Source organism: Bombina bombina, chromosome 9 (genome assembly GCF_027579735.1).
Source record: "Bombina bombina isolate aBomBom1 chromosome 9, aBomBom1.pri, whole genome shotgun sequence".
Lineage (NCBI taxonomy): Eukaryota > Metazoa > Chordata > Amphibia > Anura > Bombinatoridae > Bombina > Bombina bombina.
In genome coordinates, this window is record NC_069507.1 from 68,667,094 (window position 1) to 68,687,407 (window position 20,314).

Consider the following 20,314-nt stretch of genomic DNA (forward strand, 5'->3'; position numbering starts at 1 on the left):
ATTGTGCACCCATCTTCAGCTTGTTATCTATTACTACTCCCAAATCCCTTTCCTCCTGTGTTTGGCTAAGTCTTGTCCCATTTAAATAATATGTTGCCTGCTTATTTTTACTTCCAAAATGTAGAACCTTGCATTTTTCTGTATTAAATCTAATTTTCCATTTACCTGCCCATATTTCTAATTTTTGCAGGTCCCTTTGTAACGAAAGTTCATCCTGCTCTGACCTAATGACCTTACTTAACTTAGTATCATCTGCAAAAATAGATATGTCGCTATTTAATCCTAGCTCCAAGTCATTTATAAAAATATTAAAAAGAATAGGGCCCAGCACTGATCCCTGGGGTACTCCACTGATAACCTTTGTCCAATCTGAGTATGATCCATTTACTACTACTCGTTGCTCCCTATCTAATCCAGTTATTTATCCACAAACTAACATTTTCAGCTATTCCCAGTCCCTTAATTTTGTGCATTAATCTCTCATGTGGCACTGTATCAAACGCCTTTGCAAAATCTAAGTATATCACATCAACTGATTCCCCTTTATCTATATTTTTACTTACGTCCTCATAAAATCTAATTAGATTAGTTTGACATGATCTATTTCTCATAAAACCATGCTGATTAAAACTCATAATCTTGTTTACACAAATATGCTCATCAATATAATCCCTTATAATCCCTTCAAATATCTTCCCCACTATTGATGTCAGACTAACTGGTCTATAGCTTCCTGGATCATCCCTACTTCCCTTTTTGAAGAGTGGCACCACATCAGTTTTACGTCAATCCTTGGGTACAATGCCTAAGGATAATGAGTCTTGAAAAATTAAGAGTAGAGGTTTGTCTATAACAGTGCTAAGTTCCCTCAACACCCTTGGGTGTATTCCATCTGGGCCTGGAGTTTTATTTACCTTAATATTATCCAATTTGTTCCTGATATCCTCTATACATAACCCAATTAATGGTGTGGGCTGGCATGTTCTATTTTGTTCCAAAGTATCATCCAATGGTTCCTCTCTTGTGTATACTGAAGAAAAAAACTGGTTTAGTATCTCAGCCTTCTCCCTGTCACTGTTAATCATGCTACCCTCCCCGCATTTTAATGTACCTATATTGTCTTTCTTAGATTTTTTGCTGTTTATGTACTTAAAGAATCTTTTAGTGTTAGATTTAGAATCATTTGCAATTCATTTTTCATTTTCAATTTTGGCTAATTTGATTGCTTTTTTGCATGCTTTGTTACATTCGTTATAAATATGGAATTTTGAGTCTGTACTATTTTCTTTGAATAATTTAAATGCCCTACGTTTTTTCCTAATTTCTCTTAACACATTTATATTCAACCACATTGGCTTGGATTTTTTATTTTTATAACCATATGGTATTTGTTGATATGTATATTTATTTAACAAAGTTTTAAATGTTATCCATTTATCCTCTGTATTTTTATTAGAGAATACTTTGTCCCAATTTATGTTATTTAATGATTTCCTTAAATCGTTGAATTTTGCTTTCTTAAAATTAAAAGTCTTGGTTAAACCTTTAAGACACTGCTTATGAAAGGAAATTTCAAATGTGACCATGTTATGATCACTGTTACCCAAATGCTCTTTGACTTCTATGTTTGATATTATATCTGTATTATTTGATAGCACTAAATCCAATATAGCGTTACTCCTAGTTGGCTCCTCTATTAATTGTGACAAGAAGTTATCCCTGAGAACATTTATAAATCTATCCCCCTTAGCTGAATTACTAGTTTCATTGGCCCAGTTTATATCAGGGTAGTTAAAATCTCCCATAATTACAGCACTGTTATTAGCAGCCTTACCTATTTGTATTAGTAGTTGAGTTTCATCCAGGTCACTAATGTTGGGGGGCTTGTAGTATGTTCCTAGTAATATTTTTTTAGGATTTCCCCCCCACTCTTTATTTCCACCTACAGGGTCTCTACATTGTCGTCTGTATCAGAAATATCTTCCCTTATTGTAGGTTTAAGGTTAGGTTTAATATACATGCAGATTCCTCCACCCCTTTTATTATTTCTGTCCCTTCTAAATAAAGTATACCCCTCTAAGTTAACTGCCAAGTCATGTGAATCATCCCACCAAGTTTCAGTTATACTGATAACATCATAGTCCTCTTCTGCAACTAAGAGCGTCAGCTCCCCCATTTTACCCGTCATGCTTCTTGCATTTGTTGTCATACATTTAATTTTCATGTGCTTTCTGCTGATACTTGGTGTGCTTTCCTCCATACTTTCTAATGTGACATTTCTTAAGTCATCTCTTCCTTGTGATATCAAAGGACTGACAGATTCACAGACTGATCTCTCTATTCTATTGTGTTCTAACAGACCCCCCCCCCCTTTGCCTAGTTTAAAAGATTCTCTAAACTTGCTACCATCCTTTCCCCCAACACACCTGCACCCATGTCATTTAGATGCAATCCATCCTTACTGTACAAATTATACCCAAGTGAAATGTCAGCCCAGTGCTCTAAAAAGTCAAACCCCTCATTTTTACACCATGTTTTTAACCATGAATTAACAGACCTTAGCTCCTTCTGCCTTACTGAATTAGCAGACTGCACTGGTAATATCTCAGAAAATATTACTTTGGAGGTCCTTGCTTTAAGCTTGCTACCTAACTCCCTGAAGTCATTTTTTAGGACTCTCCATCTCCCGCTGATTCCTTCATTAGTACCAATATGTACCATGACTGCAGGATCAGACCCACATCCCTCTAACAATCTATCAATACGCTCCACAATATGCCTAACACGAGCCCCTGGAAGACAGCAAACTGTTCTAAAGGAAGGCTGTGACCACAACAAACTCATCTTGAAAAAGCCCTGTAATAGGGAGAAACGCGTTGATGATTAGAGTTACAGTTCTTCTTCACTTTCATTCAAAGGAGGATATATTGTTATACTGAAGCAGAGACTGTCCCTGGTCCGTTTGGACACTACGTTTAAGTACACAAGAAGTCTAATACAGCTACGGAAGAATTTGAGCCTGCAGAGATTACTGTTCTCAAGGTCGTTATAAAGCACTGCCGTGAAGCTGATATTGCTACTGGATTACAGGTATCCTGCGTGCAATTTGCACTAAAGAGCGGATACTTTCTTTTCTTTACTATAAGCGGTTGGCAAAGTCTCTCCACTGCAAGGACGGTCCTGACCAATAGGATCTCTACATTGAAGACAGTGCCCACTTCTTGTGACATCATTAGTCACGTGCGCGCCTCTACGGAGGTGAGAAGCCCTGTAAGCCGATCGATTTGGAACAGTACCCGGAGTAATAAGGTAAAAGATACCCAGTCACCAAAATATGTTGGGATCACGCAACTAGTGACTAACTACTTAGGACTTCCATGATTTATTATATCTTGGTAATCAACCTATATAAGAGACTATTTTTTCTCCTGTGGTGGCAACTGTCTGTTTTTTCTTAGCCTCATTTTATTGTATATCGGAGACGTCCGGTATTAGAAATCCCCCTTTTTTATATGTATGATTAATTGATTTTACTTTGTTAGTTTTTAATAAATTTGGCATAGCCACATTTTTTTTATTAACTATTTCTTATGTATTTATTAACTATCTTCTACACACCATCAGCTTAAGCGCTTCTCCATATATATCTTTTCTTGCTATCTTTGCTCTTTCCTATTGTGAGCGACTATAGGTTTGGGGAGTTTGGTGGGTTTTCAGCGCACACCACTTTGCATATGTGTTTAACTTTCAAATTTACTTCTATTATCTAATTTGCTTCATTCTCTCGATAGCCTTTGTTGAAAAGCATACCTAGGTATACTTAGGAGCTGGGATCTAGCTGCTGATTAGTGTTTGCACATATATACCTCATCATTTGGTTATAGACACCATTCCCTCTATGGTGTGCATATATGCACGCGCATACCTGTTTCAGGATGAGCGCACACAGCATTTGAAAATGTGCACAGTTGGTGCTGTTTTTATATAAATATATATTTCTTTCATTCTCTATTTTTTAATAGAAAACTAACATCCTGTCTTCCACTCTCCCTATGTTCTCTCTCCCTCTGTTCTATCCCCCCAATCTCTATCCCCTCACCCTCCCTCTGTTCTCTCCCCCCATCCTGTTTTCTAGCCCCTCTCTCCCTCTGTTCTTTCCCCCTCTCTCCCTCTGTTCTATCCCCCCTCTCCCTCTGTTCTATTCCCCCTCTCTCCCTCTGTTCTACTCCCCCTCTCTCTCCCTCTGTTCTGTACCCCCTCTCTCTCCCTCTTTTCTGTACCCCCTCTCTCTCCCTCTGTTCTACCCCCCTCTCTCTACCTCGGTTCTATCCCCCCCTCTCTCTCCCTCTGTTACTGTATATCCCCCCTCTCTCTCCCTCTGTTCTATCCCCCCCTTTCCCTCTGTTCTATTCCTCCTCTCTCCCTTTGTTCTATCCCCCTCTCTCTCCCTCTGTTCTATCAACCCCCTCTCTCCCTCTGTTCTATCCCCCTCTCTATCCCTCTGTTATTTCCCCCCTCTCTCCCTCTGTTCTTTCCCCCCTCTCCCTCTGTTCTGTACCCCTTCTCTCTCTCCCTCTGTTCTGTACCCCCTCTCTCTCCCTCTGTTCTCTAACCCCTCTCTCACCCTCTGTTCTATCCCCCTCTCTCTACCTCGGTTCTATCCCCCCTCTCTCTCCCTCTGTTACTGTATATCCCCCCTCTCTCTCTCTCCCTCTGTTCTATCCCCTCTCTCTCTCTCCCTCTGTTCTATCCCCTCTCTCTCTCTCCCTCTGTTCTATTCCCAATCTCTCTCCCTCTGTTCTATCCCCCCTCTCCCTCTGTTCTATCCCCCTCTCTCTCCCTCTGTTCTATCCCCCCTCTCTCTCCCTCTATTCTACCCACCTCCCTCTCCCTCTCTTCTATCCCCCTCTCTCTGCCTCTGTTCTATCCCCCTCTCTCTCCCTCTGTTCTATCCCCCTCTCTCTCCCTCTGTTTTATCCCCCTCTCTCTCTCTGTTCTATCCCCCCACTCTCTCCCTCTGTTCTATACCCCCCCTTTCTCTCTCTCCCTCTCTTCTACCTCCCTCTCTCCCTCTCTTCTATCCCACTCTCTCCTTCTGTTCTATCCCCCCTCTCTCTCCCTCTGTTCTTTCCCCCCTCTCTCTCCCTCTGTTCTACCCCTCTCTCTCCCGCACTCTTCTATCCCCCTCTCTCCCTCTGTTCTATCCCCCTCTCTCTCCCTCTGTTTTATCCCCCTCTCTCCCTCTGTTTTATCCCCCCTCTCTCTCCCTCTGTTCTTTCCCCCCTCTCTCTCCCTCTGTTCTACCCCTCTCTCTCCCGCACTCTTCTATCCCCCCTCTCTCCCTCTGTTCTATCCCCCTCTATCTCCCTCTGTTCTATACCACCTCTCTCTCCCTCTATTCTACCCCTCTCTCTCCCTCTCTTCTACCCCCCTCTCTCCCTCTTTTCTATCCCCCTCTCCTTCTGTTCTATCCCCCCACTCTCTCCCTCTGTTCTATACCCCCTCTCTCTCCCTCTGTTCTACCCCTCTCTCTCTTCTACCCCCTCTCTCTCCCTCTGTTCTATTCCCCTCTCTCTCCCTCTGTTCTATCCCCCTCTCTCTCCCTCTGTTCTATCCCCCCTCCCTCTCCTTCTGTTATATCCCCCTCTCTCTCCCTCTGTTCTATCCCCTCTCTCTCCCTCTGTTCTATTCCCCTCTCTCTCCCTCTGTTCTATCCCCCTCTCTCTCCCTCTGTTCTATCCCCCCTCCCTCTCCCTCTGTTATATCCCCCTCTCTCTCCCTCTGTTCTATCCCCTCTCTCTCTCCCTCTATTCTATTCCCCATCTCTCTCCCTCTGTTCTATCCCCCCTCTCTCTTCCTCTGTTCTATCCCCCTCTCTCTCCCTCTGTTATATCCCCCCTTTCCCTCTGTTCTATCCCCCTCTCTCTCCCTCGGTTCTATCCCCCTCTCTCTCCCTCTGTTCTATCCCCCCTCTCTCTCCCTCTGTTCTATCCCCCTCTCTCTCCCTCTGTTCTATCCCCCCTCTCTCTCCCTCTGTTCTACCTACCCTCCCTCTCCCTCTGTTCTATCCCTCTCTCTCTCTCATCTGTTCTTTCCCCCTTTCTCTCCCTCTGTTCTATCCCCCCTCTCTCGCCCTCTTTTCTATATTCCCTCTCTCTCCCTCTGTTCTATACCCCTCTCTCTCCCTCTGTTCTATCCCCCTCTCTCTCCCTCTGTTTTATCCCCCTCTCTCCCTCTGTTTTATCCCCCTCTCTCCCTCTGTTCTATACCCCCTCTCTCCCTCTGTTCTACCCCTCTCTCTCCCTCTCTTCTACCCCCTCTCTCCTTCTGTTCTATCCCCCCTCTCTCTCCCTCTGTTCTATCCCCCTCTCTCTCCCTCTGTTCTACCCCTCTCTCTCCCCCACTCTTCTATCCCCCCTCTCTCCCTCTGTTCTATCCCCCCTCTATCTCCCTCTGTTCTATCCGCCCTCTCTCTCCCTCTGTCCTATCCCCCCTCTCTCTCCCACTGTTATATCCCCTCTCTCTCACCCCCTGTTCTATCCCCTCTCTCTCACCCTCTGTTTAATCCCCCTCTCCCTCTGCTCTGTCCCACTCTTTGCCTCTGTTCTTTCCCCTCTCTCTCCCTTTGTTGTCTCCCCTCTCTCTCTCTCTTTGTTGTCTCCCCCCTCTCTCTCCCTTTGTTGTTTCCTCCCTTCTCTCTCTTTATTATCTTCCCTTTCTCTGTCTATCCCTTTTTTTATCTCCATCTGTTTTTGCCCCTTCTCTCTGCCTCTGGTGTTTGTGTGTGTGCGAGAGAGAGAATTTAAAAGAATTAGAGGGAACATTGCTTACTGATATGTTAAGCTAGCTCCCAGTAGTGAATTTCTGTTCCTTCAATAAAGGATACCAAGATAATTAAGCAAAATTGATAATAGAAATAAAATGGAAAGTTGTCTAAAATTATATGGTCTATCTAAATCATGAAATAATTTTTTTCAATTTCAAGTCCCCTTTAAGGAAGATCACATCAGATTAATTTAAATGGCTTTGAGTATGTAATTACAGCAGTGGTCTCAAAGTACCGGCCCCAGAGCCAAAGGCAGCCCTCAATATGGTTTAATCTGGCCCAGGAATCAGACTGAGACAAGAAGTGCAAAAATAATCACACCTTTATTAATAGCAAAAAATAATAAAAAGTCCACAAGTCAAATAACAAGCCAGGAATCAAAACCATAACTGGTAGTCAGACGAGCCGAGTCAGGAGCCAAAGCAAATAGTGAGACGAGCCGGAATAAGGAACAAGGAGAACAGCAGAGTCAGGAACAAGCCAGGGATCAGGAACAAGGAGGGACGTCAAACAGCCAGGTAATAAGAGGGCACTTACTCCAATCTCAGACGCATCGACCTCAAGAACGAAAGGCAGGACAGGGTTAGGATGAGCCAGAACTGGAGCGGAAGCAAAGGCAATCTTAAGACTATCAAAGGCCTTAATGTCAAAGGCCTCTTATTTATTAATAGCAAAATATAATAAAAAGTCCACAAGTCAAATAACAAGCCAGGAATCAAAACCAGAAATGGTAGTCAGACGAGCCGAGTCAGGAGCCAAAGCGAATAGTCAGATGAGCCGGCATCAGGAACAAGGAGAACAGCAGAGTCAGGAACAAGCCAGGGATCAGGAACCAGGAGGGACGTCAGACAGCCAGGTAATTCACAGGAGCTCTCATAAACAGGTCTGAGACAACGCAAGGGCAAAGCATACTGAACAAAGGTCCTTTAAATAATGAGTGATGACAACACAATTCTGAGACTGCATCCTGTCTCACACGAATTATGTACACCAGTCTGGCCATAAAAGGAAGTGCAGGAAATGAGCAGCATCACACAGTATGCACCAGAGTCAGCAAGAGAGGTGAGTAAAATGGCTGCCAGCAGCACATGGCAAACAGATCAGGAAAAAAAACTCTGACAATGACTTGGCTAAATGTCACTTTCATTTCCTAGTATATCCAGTTCCGGAGCACTTACTTAGTTCAAGTGGCCCCCATGGGAGAAGAAAACTTGGCCAGTGGCCCCCAGATACTTTGAGTTTGATACCCCTGATAGACCAGGATGTAGCAGTAGATATAGCTTATCTAGATTTTAGCAAAGCATTTGACACTGTCTCACCCATCAAAATAATGAATAAACTTTATTACCTTGGTCTAGATTAAAAAATTGTGAAGAGTCTGTTGAACATATCAGGGATATCAGCAAATTGCTGCAGGTGAAGGTAAGTTTTTTTGCAGCTGATACAGACATTTGTAATAGAGTTGATGCTCCAAGGGGTTGATGGATCAATTGGGAAGTGATATAAACAAATAGGGGATTAGAGAAATTGCAGGCATCTAAAGGTCAACTTCACAAAGTGCAAAATTAGGTATTTACAAAAGAAACATCCAAACATTAATTTCAGTGACACTTTACTGACTTTTACAAAAGAGGAACAGGACTTGAGAATTATTATTTCAAATTTTGTAAACAATGTAGTATTGCAGCGAGTAAGGCCAGAAGAATGCTTGGTTGTATTGGTAGAGGTATTTTCAGCAGAAGTAGTAAGTTTCTTGTGCCCCTTTTGTGTACAGTTCTGGAGGCCATGGGTTAAATTTAACAAGAGGCGAGCGTACATGATTCGCTGTAGTGAATAATGTCTGTTCGACCTTGCTAAATGCCGACAGCATACGTTGTCGGCATTTAACATTGCACAAGCTTTTCTGGTGAAATGCTTGTTCAAAGCCACCCTCTGCACATTTGCCGCTAGCAGGGGCCGTCAATCATCCCGATCAGATGGGATGATTTCCGTCCGCCACCTAACTTCCATTTTTGGCGGACCAGAAACGATTGGGCTCCGAAGCAGCATCCGCTGCTTAATAAATGTTTTCAGAAGAATATGAATAAACTAGAATTTGATCAAAGAAGGACTGCTAAATTGGTACATGTTTTGAAAAAAAAGTAATCCGAAGAAAGACTTAATAACTTAAATATGTATAGCTTAGAGGAGACAAAGGAGAGAAGGGACATGGCAGAAACTTTCAAGCATTTTAAGGCACTTAAATGACCATTAATTACAGAATAATTGCATAATCAACAACTGCATAATAAAAAAAAAAGAATTTTGAATGAACAGTAGATTCTTTTTCTCATAAATATTACATTTCTTCAATTTGTCGCCACCCTGTATCATGTGATAGCCATCAGCCAATCACAGACTCATATACATATGTATAATTAAAAAGAGAAAAGTGCTCAATCTGGGAACGAACAATAGCATAATAGCTTGTTCTATGGCTAGTTAACACCCAAGAAGCAGCTTCTTTTTGCTCAACATGTGCCTTTCACAGAGAACTTTCCTGTAGCATATCAGTCTGATCCTGACTTAACAGTACAGTGCAGTTCAGTCCCTAAATATCAGGTAATCCCTCTCTGAACGAGAGAAATGTCAAAACCCCAGATGTACATTTTGGCCTATTGTGGGCCTCATCAGTGAGGTGCAGCCATATCCCTCTAGGCACACTAAGCAAGGGGTCCACGTCTGGCTTCCCACATCACCCTTAGGGAGACTTCCCTCAGGGTCATATTTTGCATAAAAAAAAGAGAGAAGCGCTCAACCTGATAACGAACAATAGCATAATAGCTTGTTCTATGGCTAGTTACCACCCAAGAAGCAGCCTCTTTTTGCTCAACATGTGCCTTTCACAGAGAAGAACTTTCCTGTAGCATATTAGTCTGATTTGACTTAACAGTGCAGTCCAGTCCCGAAATACCAGGCAATCCCTCTCTGAACGAGAGAAAGGGCAAAACCCCAGACAGGTTGTTCATTCCCAGGTTGAGCACTTCTCTGTTTTTATTTATGCACATTATGACCCTGAGGGAAGTCTCCCTTGGGGGGATGTGAAAGCAAGACGTGGACCCATTACTCAGTATGCCTAGAGGGCCAAAATGCACGTCTGGGGTTTTGCTGTTTCTCTCGTTCAGAGAGGGATAGCCTAGTATTTTGGGGCTGGACTTTACTGTTAAGTCAGGATCAGACTGATATACTATAGGAAAGTTCTTATCTGCGAAATGCACATATTGAGCAAAAAGAGGATGCTTAAAGGGTGATAACTAGCCATAGAACAAGCTATTATGCTATTGTTCATTCCCAGGTTGAGCACTTCTCTGTTTTTATTCATATACATATGTACTGTGAATTCTTGTACATACTCAGTAGGAGCAGGTGCCTCAGGAGTTGTGCATATAAAAATAATGTGCAATTTGATACTATGGGGTATTTTTATCATAGTGCAAGCGTATCATGTCCGCTGCACATTAGCTGTCGGCATTTATCATTGCACCAGAAGTTCTTGTGAACTGCTGTTGCAATGCCGCCCCCAGCAGATTTGCGGCCAGTCGGCCGCTAGCAGGGTGTGTCAATCAACCCGATCGTATTCGATCGGGTCGATTTCTGTCTGCGGCCTCAGAGCAGGCGGACAAATTATTTCACTTGAAATGCTTGTGAAATATTAAATGCTGACAGCATTTCACCAGCGATGCAGCAAATCATGTCTGCCCGGCATTTGATAAATCTACCCCTTATACTTTATAGGAAATATGGGCAAACTTGTTGGGCCTATGGTTCGTATCTGCCATCAAAATCTATGAATCTATGTCATTTGTGTGCTTTCCACTGCCCATTGAAACTGGTGATTTGCTGCCTGATGAACTGTAGCATATGCACAACTGCTCATGAAAATGCTCACAATATATAAGTTATCATTTTATACATGCACAGTTCCAAGGATAAGCAGAACAGGTGGATGTATTGTAGGCAATTTCTCTGAATATTTACAAGATGACACAATCTGTATATGCAGCCCATATCCTTGCAGACTTGCCAGCAATAGATTTTTGTCTTCTGACTGCAGCACTTTTTGATTTTTTTCCTTTTTTCAAAACAAATTTAAAGCAGCTGCTGTGCAAAGCCGAAACAATTACTAAACAAAGGATCATGTGCAATTTTGCAGACACATTTAATCCTCTTTGCAGATGTTTACATAGGCAAGCATAACGTTAATAAAAAAATAAAATGCAGCACTCAGAAGAAGCTGTCTGAAAAGATATAAGTTGCAGCTACACCTTGCTTCTTACAAACACAGGGTGAAGGTTTGCGCTGTGGAATTATGAGATCCTTAGTTAATACACAAGTTTAGAGTTTGGCAGCTGCATGTATAACATACCAGGGTCACTTGTAATCTGACTAATATGCGCATGGTAAGCTCACTGCCAAAGAACCAGCAGGAATTTAACCCCCCCACCCCACCCCCAATATTAGAGGCGGTTTGTCCTGATGACGAATTGGACTATTTTTTTATTACAGAATTCATGTATTTATATATTTTGAATGGTTTTTTTTACAAATAAAATTTATTCTCATACTTTATGTGCTGATAAATAAACGTATGTTTAAATAAACACTTTATTATGTCCCTTTAATAATAATAATGAATTGATGATAAACGATAACACTGAAATAAGGTCTCACCCCTAGGTGGTGACCAAACTAAAAAAATCATTTCTGCACAAAGTGATGCAAGATGCAGACAATACGGATTATAGTAATTTTACTCTTAAATTTCCTCGCTGCAAACTTTGGTTTAGAAGATGGCCCAATTCCATCTGATCTCTCGAAGCAAAATGGGAACCAGGTATGATTTAGGAAATGTAATGTTGGTACTTATATTATTGATTTATTCACACTTTTTGAGACAATAAATGTGGATTACAGTAAAATGTCCAAAAATTATATCTGTGTAACTATTTTGTCCTAAATTAGTAAGTCAGCATGTGTTTGTTAAAGGGATAGTAAAGTCCAAATTAAGCTTGATTCAGATAGGGCATGTCATTTTAAACAACTTTCTAATTTACTTTTATCATCATATTTGCTTTATTCTCTTGGCATTTTTAGTTGAAAGCTAAACCTAGGTAGGCTCATATGCTAATTTCTAAGCCCTTGAAGGCTGCCTCTATCTGAATGCATTTGACAGTTTTTCACAGCTAAAGGGTGTTAAATCACATGTTTCATATACCTAACATTGTGCTCATACACATTGAGTTATTTAAGAGTCAGCACAAATTGCCTGAAATAAAAGTCTGTCAAAAGATCTGAGATAAGGAGGCAGTCTGCAGAAGCTTAGATACAAGGTAATCACAGAGGTAAAAAGTATATTTCTATAACAGTGTTGGTTATGCAAAACTGGGGAATGCTAAATAAAGGGATTATCTATCATTTTAAACATTATTTTTGGGGTTTACTATCCCTTTTAAATGTAACAAATTGCATTGTTTATTTCAGATTTTCATGGGTTGGTGGTTGATAAAAGCAATTTTAGAATATAGTTTCTCTTCTCATAATGGGGCTGATTTTAAAAATTAGTTTGTCTAGACATGGTTTTCCACTCCAACACTTGCAGGGGCAGCACTCATGGAATTCGTACCCTGCAAGTGGCACTATATCTCCCATAGAAATAATGAGAACTCTCTGCTATGTAAAAGTTTGCAATGCAGGACGAAGTACACAGGGAGAACACAGCGTATGTTTAAACATGAATATCACACATAATACAGATCAAATTATGCTGTTTTCAGTGCACTGTACCTTAAAATCACTGTTATTTCCATATGCATAGGTTTTTAATTCTGAGTATTATATTTTGATAAAAGCTTGCCACCTTTTAATATGCAAGAAAAAACTGTGAGATCGGTAGGGTGAAGATGTTTAGATAATTACCCTGTAATTTGAGAGAGAATTTCATATACACCCATGGAAGGTTCATTTCAGCCTATTTTGTACTTATAAGAGCAAAGTTTTGTGTTTTTGCACATACAGTGCACTTAAATTACAATTTATGCTGTGCATATTTAATACAATTATTCCTGTGTAATTTGCTTACAAATTTTAGTTTTTGATAAAATACAATTTTTGGTGAACAATTTTATTATATTTTCTGATGCACCTTAACAGTACATTTTTTCCTGAGTATTTTTGTGTGAATGGTTTAATTATTTTTTTTTATGATTTTTAAATTATATAGTTGCCACCAGTCCCTGATTTCCAGAGACAGTTCCTGGATTTTTTTGTCCCTGGAAATGTCCCCTCCAAACAATTTGGAGGCTGAAGCTGAGCTGGGGCATGTGTGACACAAATTAATGGGGAGCAGCTGCCGGTGAGGTTGTGCGTGCAGCAAGTACTCTGCTTGATCACTCAGATGAGGTCTAGGCAGGGACTCCTTGGTCACCTTCTGCCAAAAATCAAAAGAAAACACACTTACAAAACACACTTACAAACAGCTACTTCCCTCAAGATAAGGAGCTGTGCTGTGATAATTTATTTGTAACATGTTTGCATTATTTTGTCAGACAGTAATCTTCATATTTTAGCACTCTGTATCATCTGCAGCTTACTGATTTTAGCATGAGTTTTAAACATACACCACGTCCTACACAAAGTGCAAAATAGCTGTCCGACTAAATAATATAAAAATCAATTTGCCCCCAACAGCTCACCCAGTCCGGTGCTGTGCATAATCACACAGTAAGATCAGCTACACTGATTGTGTGTTGTGTCTCTCCTCCTGTTTATAGTAATTTGACACAGTGCAGCCTAGCCCCTACCCTGCACCTCTGCCCTCAGTGTGTCAATAGGGGTTCTGGGTAACTTTGTTATGCATTGCTGCTGTCATTTCAGTTTTGTGTGTCATACTGCGCCCTGTAATAGTGTAATATATAGGGAAGTATATAAGAGCTGAATAATTGATTATGAGATTGTTTGTGTTTCATTATAACTTTACTGCAATAGTTCAAGAATGCTTTTATTTTTATGGTCTTTTAGAAGAATTATTGACTGTTAAAAGTAAAAGTTTTGTAAATATATGTGCACATGTATAATTTATTTAAATTAGATACTTTAATTCACTTCGACTAGTGATAAAGACTGTTTTCCATTTACTGGTAGATATTCTAAAGTAATGGAATTACTTTTATTCTTTAGCATATATATATATATATATATATATATATATATATATATATATATATATATATATATATATATATATATATATACAGTGCCCTCCACTAATATTGGCACCCCTGGTAAATATGTGAAAAATTATCTTTATTGTTTATCCTTTTGATCTTTAGTTAAAAAAATACCCCAAAATGCTCTGCTCTCTTGGATACCAAACAATTGCAAACACAACACAGGTTTACCCCCCCAAAAAAATCTTTGTTAAAAATAAATGTGTGGTACAATTATTTACACCCTTTTAGTCAATAATTTGTGCTGCCTCCCTTTGCCAGGATAACAGCTCTGAGTTGTCTCCGATAATGCCTGATGAGGTTGGAGAATACATGGCAAGGGATCTGAGACCATTCCATATAGAATCTCTCCAGATCCTTCAAATTCTGAGGATGATGCTGGTGGACTCTCCTCTTTAGTTCACCCTGTAGGTTTTCTATGGGGTTCAAATCAGGGGAATGAGATGTCCATGGCAGGACCTTGATTTTGTGGTCAGTAAATCATTTGTGTGTTGATTTTGATGTATATTTTGGATCATTGTCCTGCTGGAAGATCCAAACATGGCCCATTTTAAGCTTTCTGAAAGAGGCAGTCAGGTGTTGATTTAATATCTGTTGGTATGGCTTTATGGTTAGAATCCATAAAGCCATGTATCCTAACAAAATGTCCAGGTCCTCTGGCAGAAAAACAGCCCCAAACATTAAAGAGCCACCACCATATTTAACCGTGGGTATGAGGTACTTTTCCATATGGCTACCTCTCTGTGTGTACCAAACCCACCTCTGGTGTTTATTGCCAAAAAAATCTATTCTGGTTTCATCTGACCATAGAACCCGATCCCATTTGAAGTTTCAATAGTGTCTGGCAAACTGAAGTTTCTCTAGTTTGTTTTTGGATGTGAGTAGAGGCTTTTTTCTTGATATTTTGGCCACTCTAACCATCCTCTTCACAGTGCGTTCAGACAATATAGACACACGTCCTCTTCCAGGTTGAGTCATAACATTTCCAGTTGACTGGTATTTCCTAATTATTGCCCTGATAGTGGAAATGGACATTTTCAATGCTTTTGCTATTTTATTATATCCACTTCCCATTTTGTGAAGCTCAACGACCTTTTGCCGCACATCATAGCTATATTCCTTGGTCTTACCCATTGTGAAAAGACTAAGGGAATTTAGGCCTGTTTGTTACCCCATACTTATACCTCTGTTCCTAGTCTCCCAGGTGTACTACAAAATGTAAATATCAATGGGAATATATATTTTTTTTCTTTTTCCAAAAGGTTTATTAATAGATAAAAGGGAAAAAAAAGCGATACAGACAAAAGGAAAAAAAGTGATACATAATGGGAATATACTTTAAATATATTTTTCACATATAAATTCATAGGGGTGCCAATAATTTTGCCACACATATATTTAACAAAGATTTTTTTTTTTTAAAGAAACCTGTGTTATGTTTGCAACTATCTATCTATCTATCTATCTATCTATCTATCTATCTAAAATTTGTTATTATTATTGAATGGGTTTACATATTATTTGTCTGCCTAATTTTGATGCTGTGTTGTAACAATAACCATAATACCAGAGGCTGGTATTGTCAATATTATGGGGTAGGTGGAAGAGTTTTGTGCTGCAATCTGTATAATTAACTATGGATAAATCTAAATTATACTATTGCTATCAAATGGGTGTGTTTTGATTGCAGAACTGAGTGGTCGGAGCAGTTGAACAGTAGCTTACCAGTAACCTGCTCGCTTGCTCTGATGCAAAGTGTCTGGAATTTTTTTTTTGTAATGTCGGCAAATATGAATTTATGATTTTCATCTCCTTCCTATACGAAAATGTAGTACACGTTTTATAGAATTCCACCAGGGAAATAGAATACTGGAGACCACTCTTAAATAATCTATCTAGCCCTGAGACCTATATAGAAAAGGGCCCATTGTGTTTGGTTAAAAACTAGTATTTTTCCAGATTTCACTCAGGGCTTTTTGATTAAGGAGGACTTTTTGTGCTGGGATAGAAAAATATAATTTATGATGCAGTGGGATTTATATTGTTTTGGGGGTGATGCGATTAAAGGGACAGTCAACACCAGATTTTTTGTTGTTTAAAAAGAAAGATAATCCCTAGGGGAGGTTCCGGTGGAGGAGGAGCTGTACAGGTGCTGCACAGGTGCTGCACAGGCCGCACAGGTGCTGCTCAGCTCACATCTCCAGCCCTTGGATTTTGGCGGTGGACTCCTGCGTCAGCCTCAGACTTGGGGCTATCTCCCTGGTAGCTAACACAGAACTGCTCCGGAACCCTACAGTGGCATGTCAGCCCACTGTTGTGACCCTGGATACTAACTCCCTATTCCTGGGAAGTATAAACCTGAAGGCACCGCTTATTAAAGTTCGGAACTTTATTCAAACGCTGTCTCTACCTCATCTCACCATCTTAATTCTACTCCGAGCTTTGCTACCCCAGAGGAAAGGAATTCTTCCCCCCTCCTGGCGTCTCACACCTTCGCACAGACCATCTCCAACTTTGGGCTGCAGCACTCCAAAACTTACCTCCCGTCTGCTTGCCGACCTGCACACGGACCTTGCTGGCCGGACCTCGCCCCCCCCCTCCCCCACCGGTGCTGCGTGGGAGGGAGCTGGGCTGGAGGAGCTGGTCGAGTCGGGTGTGCGCTCTTCCTGTGACGCCTCGGTCGCCGGTGCAGCGTTGCCCTCTCCCCCCCCACCGGTGCTGCGTGGGGGGAGCCGGTTGTGGACCTTGGCTGGGACACATCTCTAAAAGCACATGCAGCAGCTCTAATGAACAAAATCAGCCCATAACAACTGGAGCCAGACGGTCAGACTCTGCAGACGACAAACGCCTGAAAAACGCAGGAGGGGGTGAGTGAATTTTCTCAGAGATTACCTTATTGTCTGCCATAACCACAGTCAAGCCCTGGCCAGACAATAGGGGAACCTATAGACCTAGACCTGTCATTGCAAAGCTTTTAAATTTCCAGGATAAAATTTTACTATTGCAATTCTTTCGCAAGAACCAGCCTATTCTCCTGGGGGATATTAAAATCCTCTTATTTCAAGACTTCTCAGTGGAGACTTCATCCAAGAGAAGGGCTCTTGCCCCAATTTGCACCAAATTAATTCAGCTAGGACATCAGGCCACCATCATTTATCCTGCAAAATTGAAAATTATAGATGGTGAAAGAACCCGGGTCTTTAATTCTATGTCAGAGGTAGAACTCTTCCTAAAAGACTCTAATATTTCAATTAAATAACTTTTAAGTTAAAAATAGGCTGTTAGTATCTTCTTTCTTCTTTCTCTCTTTCTTCCTATGCTACCCAAATTTTCTTATTTTATGTCTGTGGACACAAGCTATTTTCCCCCCTTCTTTCCCACCTTCTTCCCTCCCCCTTCCCCCCCCCCCCCCTTTTTTTTTTCTCCCGCCCACCCTTCCCCTCCCCTCCCTCTCCCCTCCTCCCCCCTCTCTTGCCCTTCCCTGGAAAGTGGATTCCCCTCTCTTCTAGATGGCAAATCTTAAAATAGTTTCGTGGAACGTGGGGGGAATCTCCACTCCTATCAAAAGAAAATCCATTCTTACTCATCTAAGGAAACTCGGCACTAACATAGCATTTATTCAAGAGACTCATCTGACAGCAGAAGAGTCTTTAAAACTTAAATTTACTTGGGTGAAGGAAATCTTTTTCTCTCCAGGGTTGGGTAGGAAGAGAGGGGTAGCCATATTACTAGGAAAAAAAAACAATGTAGAGGTTATCCATAGCGAAGCAGACCCTGAAGGCAGATTTGTCCTGGTAAAAATAAAAACATTTAAAGAAATGTTCACCCTATGTAACATCTATGCTCCCAACAGGTTGGACCCAGGTTTCTGGAGTAAGATAGAGGCTAAGATTCTCTTGGTTCAGGAGGGTCATCTGGTTCTTGGGGGTGACTTTAACATGTCCCCCCATTGCCCATTGGATAGACTTAGACAATCAACAAAAATGGCCAAACAAAAAAGAGACAACCTAGAAGAAAAATTAATGAAGTCAATTATGCAGAATCTCGCAATTAAGGACATATGGAGACTTCAGAACCCAGACGTTAGGGATTTTACCTGCCTATCTAGGGCTCATAAATCCTTGTCCAGGATCGATCTATTTCTTATTAAAAATAATATTTCCAACTCTCTTGTAAAATCAGACATTCTTCCCATCTTCCTATCAGATCATGCCCCGATCTATGTTGATTTCCAACTGAATCATTTTAAAAATAAATCATTACGTTTTATTTTTCCGTCATTTCTTGCCTCTGACCTCAAATTCAAAAATTGGCTGAAGCTAAAATTTGTTGATTACCTCCAACATAATCATCAACATATAAATTCTCCTCTGATTTTTTGGGAGACTGCAAAGGCAGTTCTCCGAGGTGAAATAATAGCTTACACTGCCCTGAGACTTAGGAAAATAAGGTTAAGAGAAAAAGAAATTACCAAATCAATAATTAACGCTTATAACTCTTTTCTCTTAGAAAAATCGCCCAGCAATTGGGCGAAATATATCAGAGCCAAGAATGCCAGAGATGCCTTTGCGATATATCAAGAAACCCAAAGAGATTTAAAGCTTCAAGCCAGATTATACAGATTTGGGAACAAATCTGGTAAACTCCTGGCTTACCTGGCTAAAAAGGAGAAAAACTCGTCTTTAATAGAGAACATCCAGCGGGACGGTATCTTCCTTAAGAAATCTGAGGAGATTGCGGAAACATTTGTAACCTATTATCAGAACCTCTACTCTTATAAGATCTCGGACCTTGATCAAGCGAGGCAATTCTGGAGCGAAATCTCCTACCCTAAAATTTCATCCGATATGATTGATACGCTTAACGCCCCAATAAGGGAAACGGAGATTGTAAAGCTCATCACGAATCTCCCCTCGAACAAAACACCCGGTCCAGATTCATTACCGAACGAATTTTATAAAATTATGTCGGCTGAGATTGTTCCTTATCTCACCAATCTCTACAATAGTATGTATATCAAGGGAGACCCAGTAGCTACCTCTTTCTCTGCCTCTAATACTGTCTTGATCCTGAAGCCTGGGAAGGATCCCTCCCTTAAAGAATCTTACAGACCCATAGCCCTATTAAACGTAGATTATAAAATTTTAACCTCCATAATTGCTCAGCGCTTACAGTTATCATTGGCCCACATAATCCACCCAGATCAGGCAGGGTTTTTACACAAAAGAAACTCCTCTGCAAAAATCAGAGAGGCACTCACCATAACCGAATATTTCAGGACTGCTGGGACGTCGGAGAGCCGGGGGGAGGAGGATGCCCCTGACCTTGCCATTGTCTCAATAGATGCAGAAAAAGCATTCGACTCAATCCATTTTGACCATCTCTTCGATACATTAACTAAATTTGGCTTTAAGGGAGAGTTCCTGAGATTTGTCATCAATCTATATAAAGAACCATATACAAGATTGATTGTAAACAATATTCTTTCTCCGCAGATAACCCTTGGGAGGGGAACTCGACAGGGATGCCCTCTTTCCCCCCTGCTCTTCGACGTATCAATTGAACCCCTGGCAATTATGGTCAGACATCAGTTAGCGGGAATCAAAATAGGTAATCTAACTATAAAAATTGCTTTATACGCAGACGACGTATTACTCTATCTTTCTGATATTCAAACTAGCATACCAAAATTTCTGGACATAGCTGCCCGTTTTGGATCATTCTCAGGTTATAAGATCAACGAAGCAAAATCAGAGCTGTTATGGCTCAGGAAGAACAATAATTCTCCCCCCAACATTCCTTTCAATGCGGTGAAGGATTCTCTTAAATACTTAGGAATCTTTATTCCTTATATACCAGGTGAACTATACGACCGTAACATCACTCCAATCCTAACAAGTGTAAGGGAGAAAATGAAATCCTGGCAGTCCCTCCCATTGTCTATTTCTGGACGGATAGCTCTGTTTAAAATGGTTTTACTGCCTAAGCTTTTATATATACTTCAGAACACCCCATTAACACTTATGGAAAAGGATGTTAGATCACTTAACAGCGCAATTAGCAAATTTATATGGCAGGGGAAAAGACCAAGGATATCCCTGAACAGGCTATCCCTCCCGAAAGAGAAAGGTGGCCTTGCACTTCCCAATATTCGCTTCTATAACTATGCCTTCCTAGTGCGAGTAGTGGCGGATTGGATTTTTCATAGCAACTATGTAGCAAA

At 40.8% G+C, this 20,314-nt stretch overlaps 1 protein-coding gene across 1 annotated transcript in view; it reads left to right on the plus strand.

The window, feature by feature from the left end:
- The first annotated feature begins 11,557 nt into the window (after positions 1–11,557).
- Positions 11,558–20,314, plus strand: part of LOC128639933 (peroxisomal N(1)-acetyl-spermine/spermidine oxidase-like) — an 87,750-nt gene continuing 78,993 nt past the window's right edge. The window contains exon 1 of the mRNA XM_053692199.1: positions 11,558–11,699. Coding sequence (XP_053548174.1) covers positions 11,589–11,699 — 111 coding nt within the window. The 5' untranslated portion in view covers positions 11,558–11,588. The remainder of the gene's footprint in view (positions 11,700–20,314) is intronic.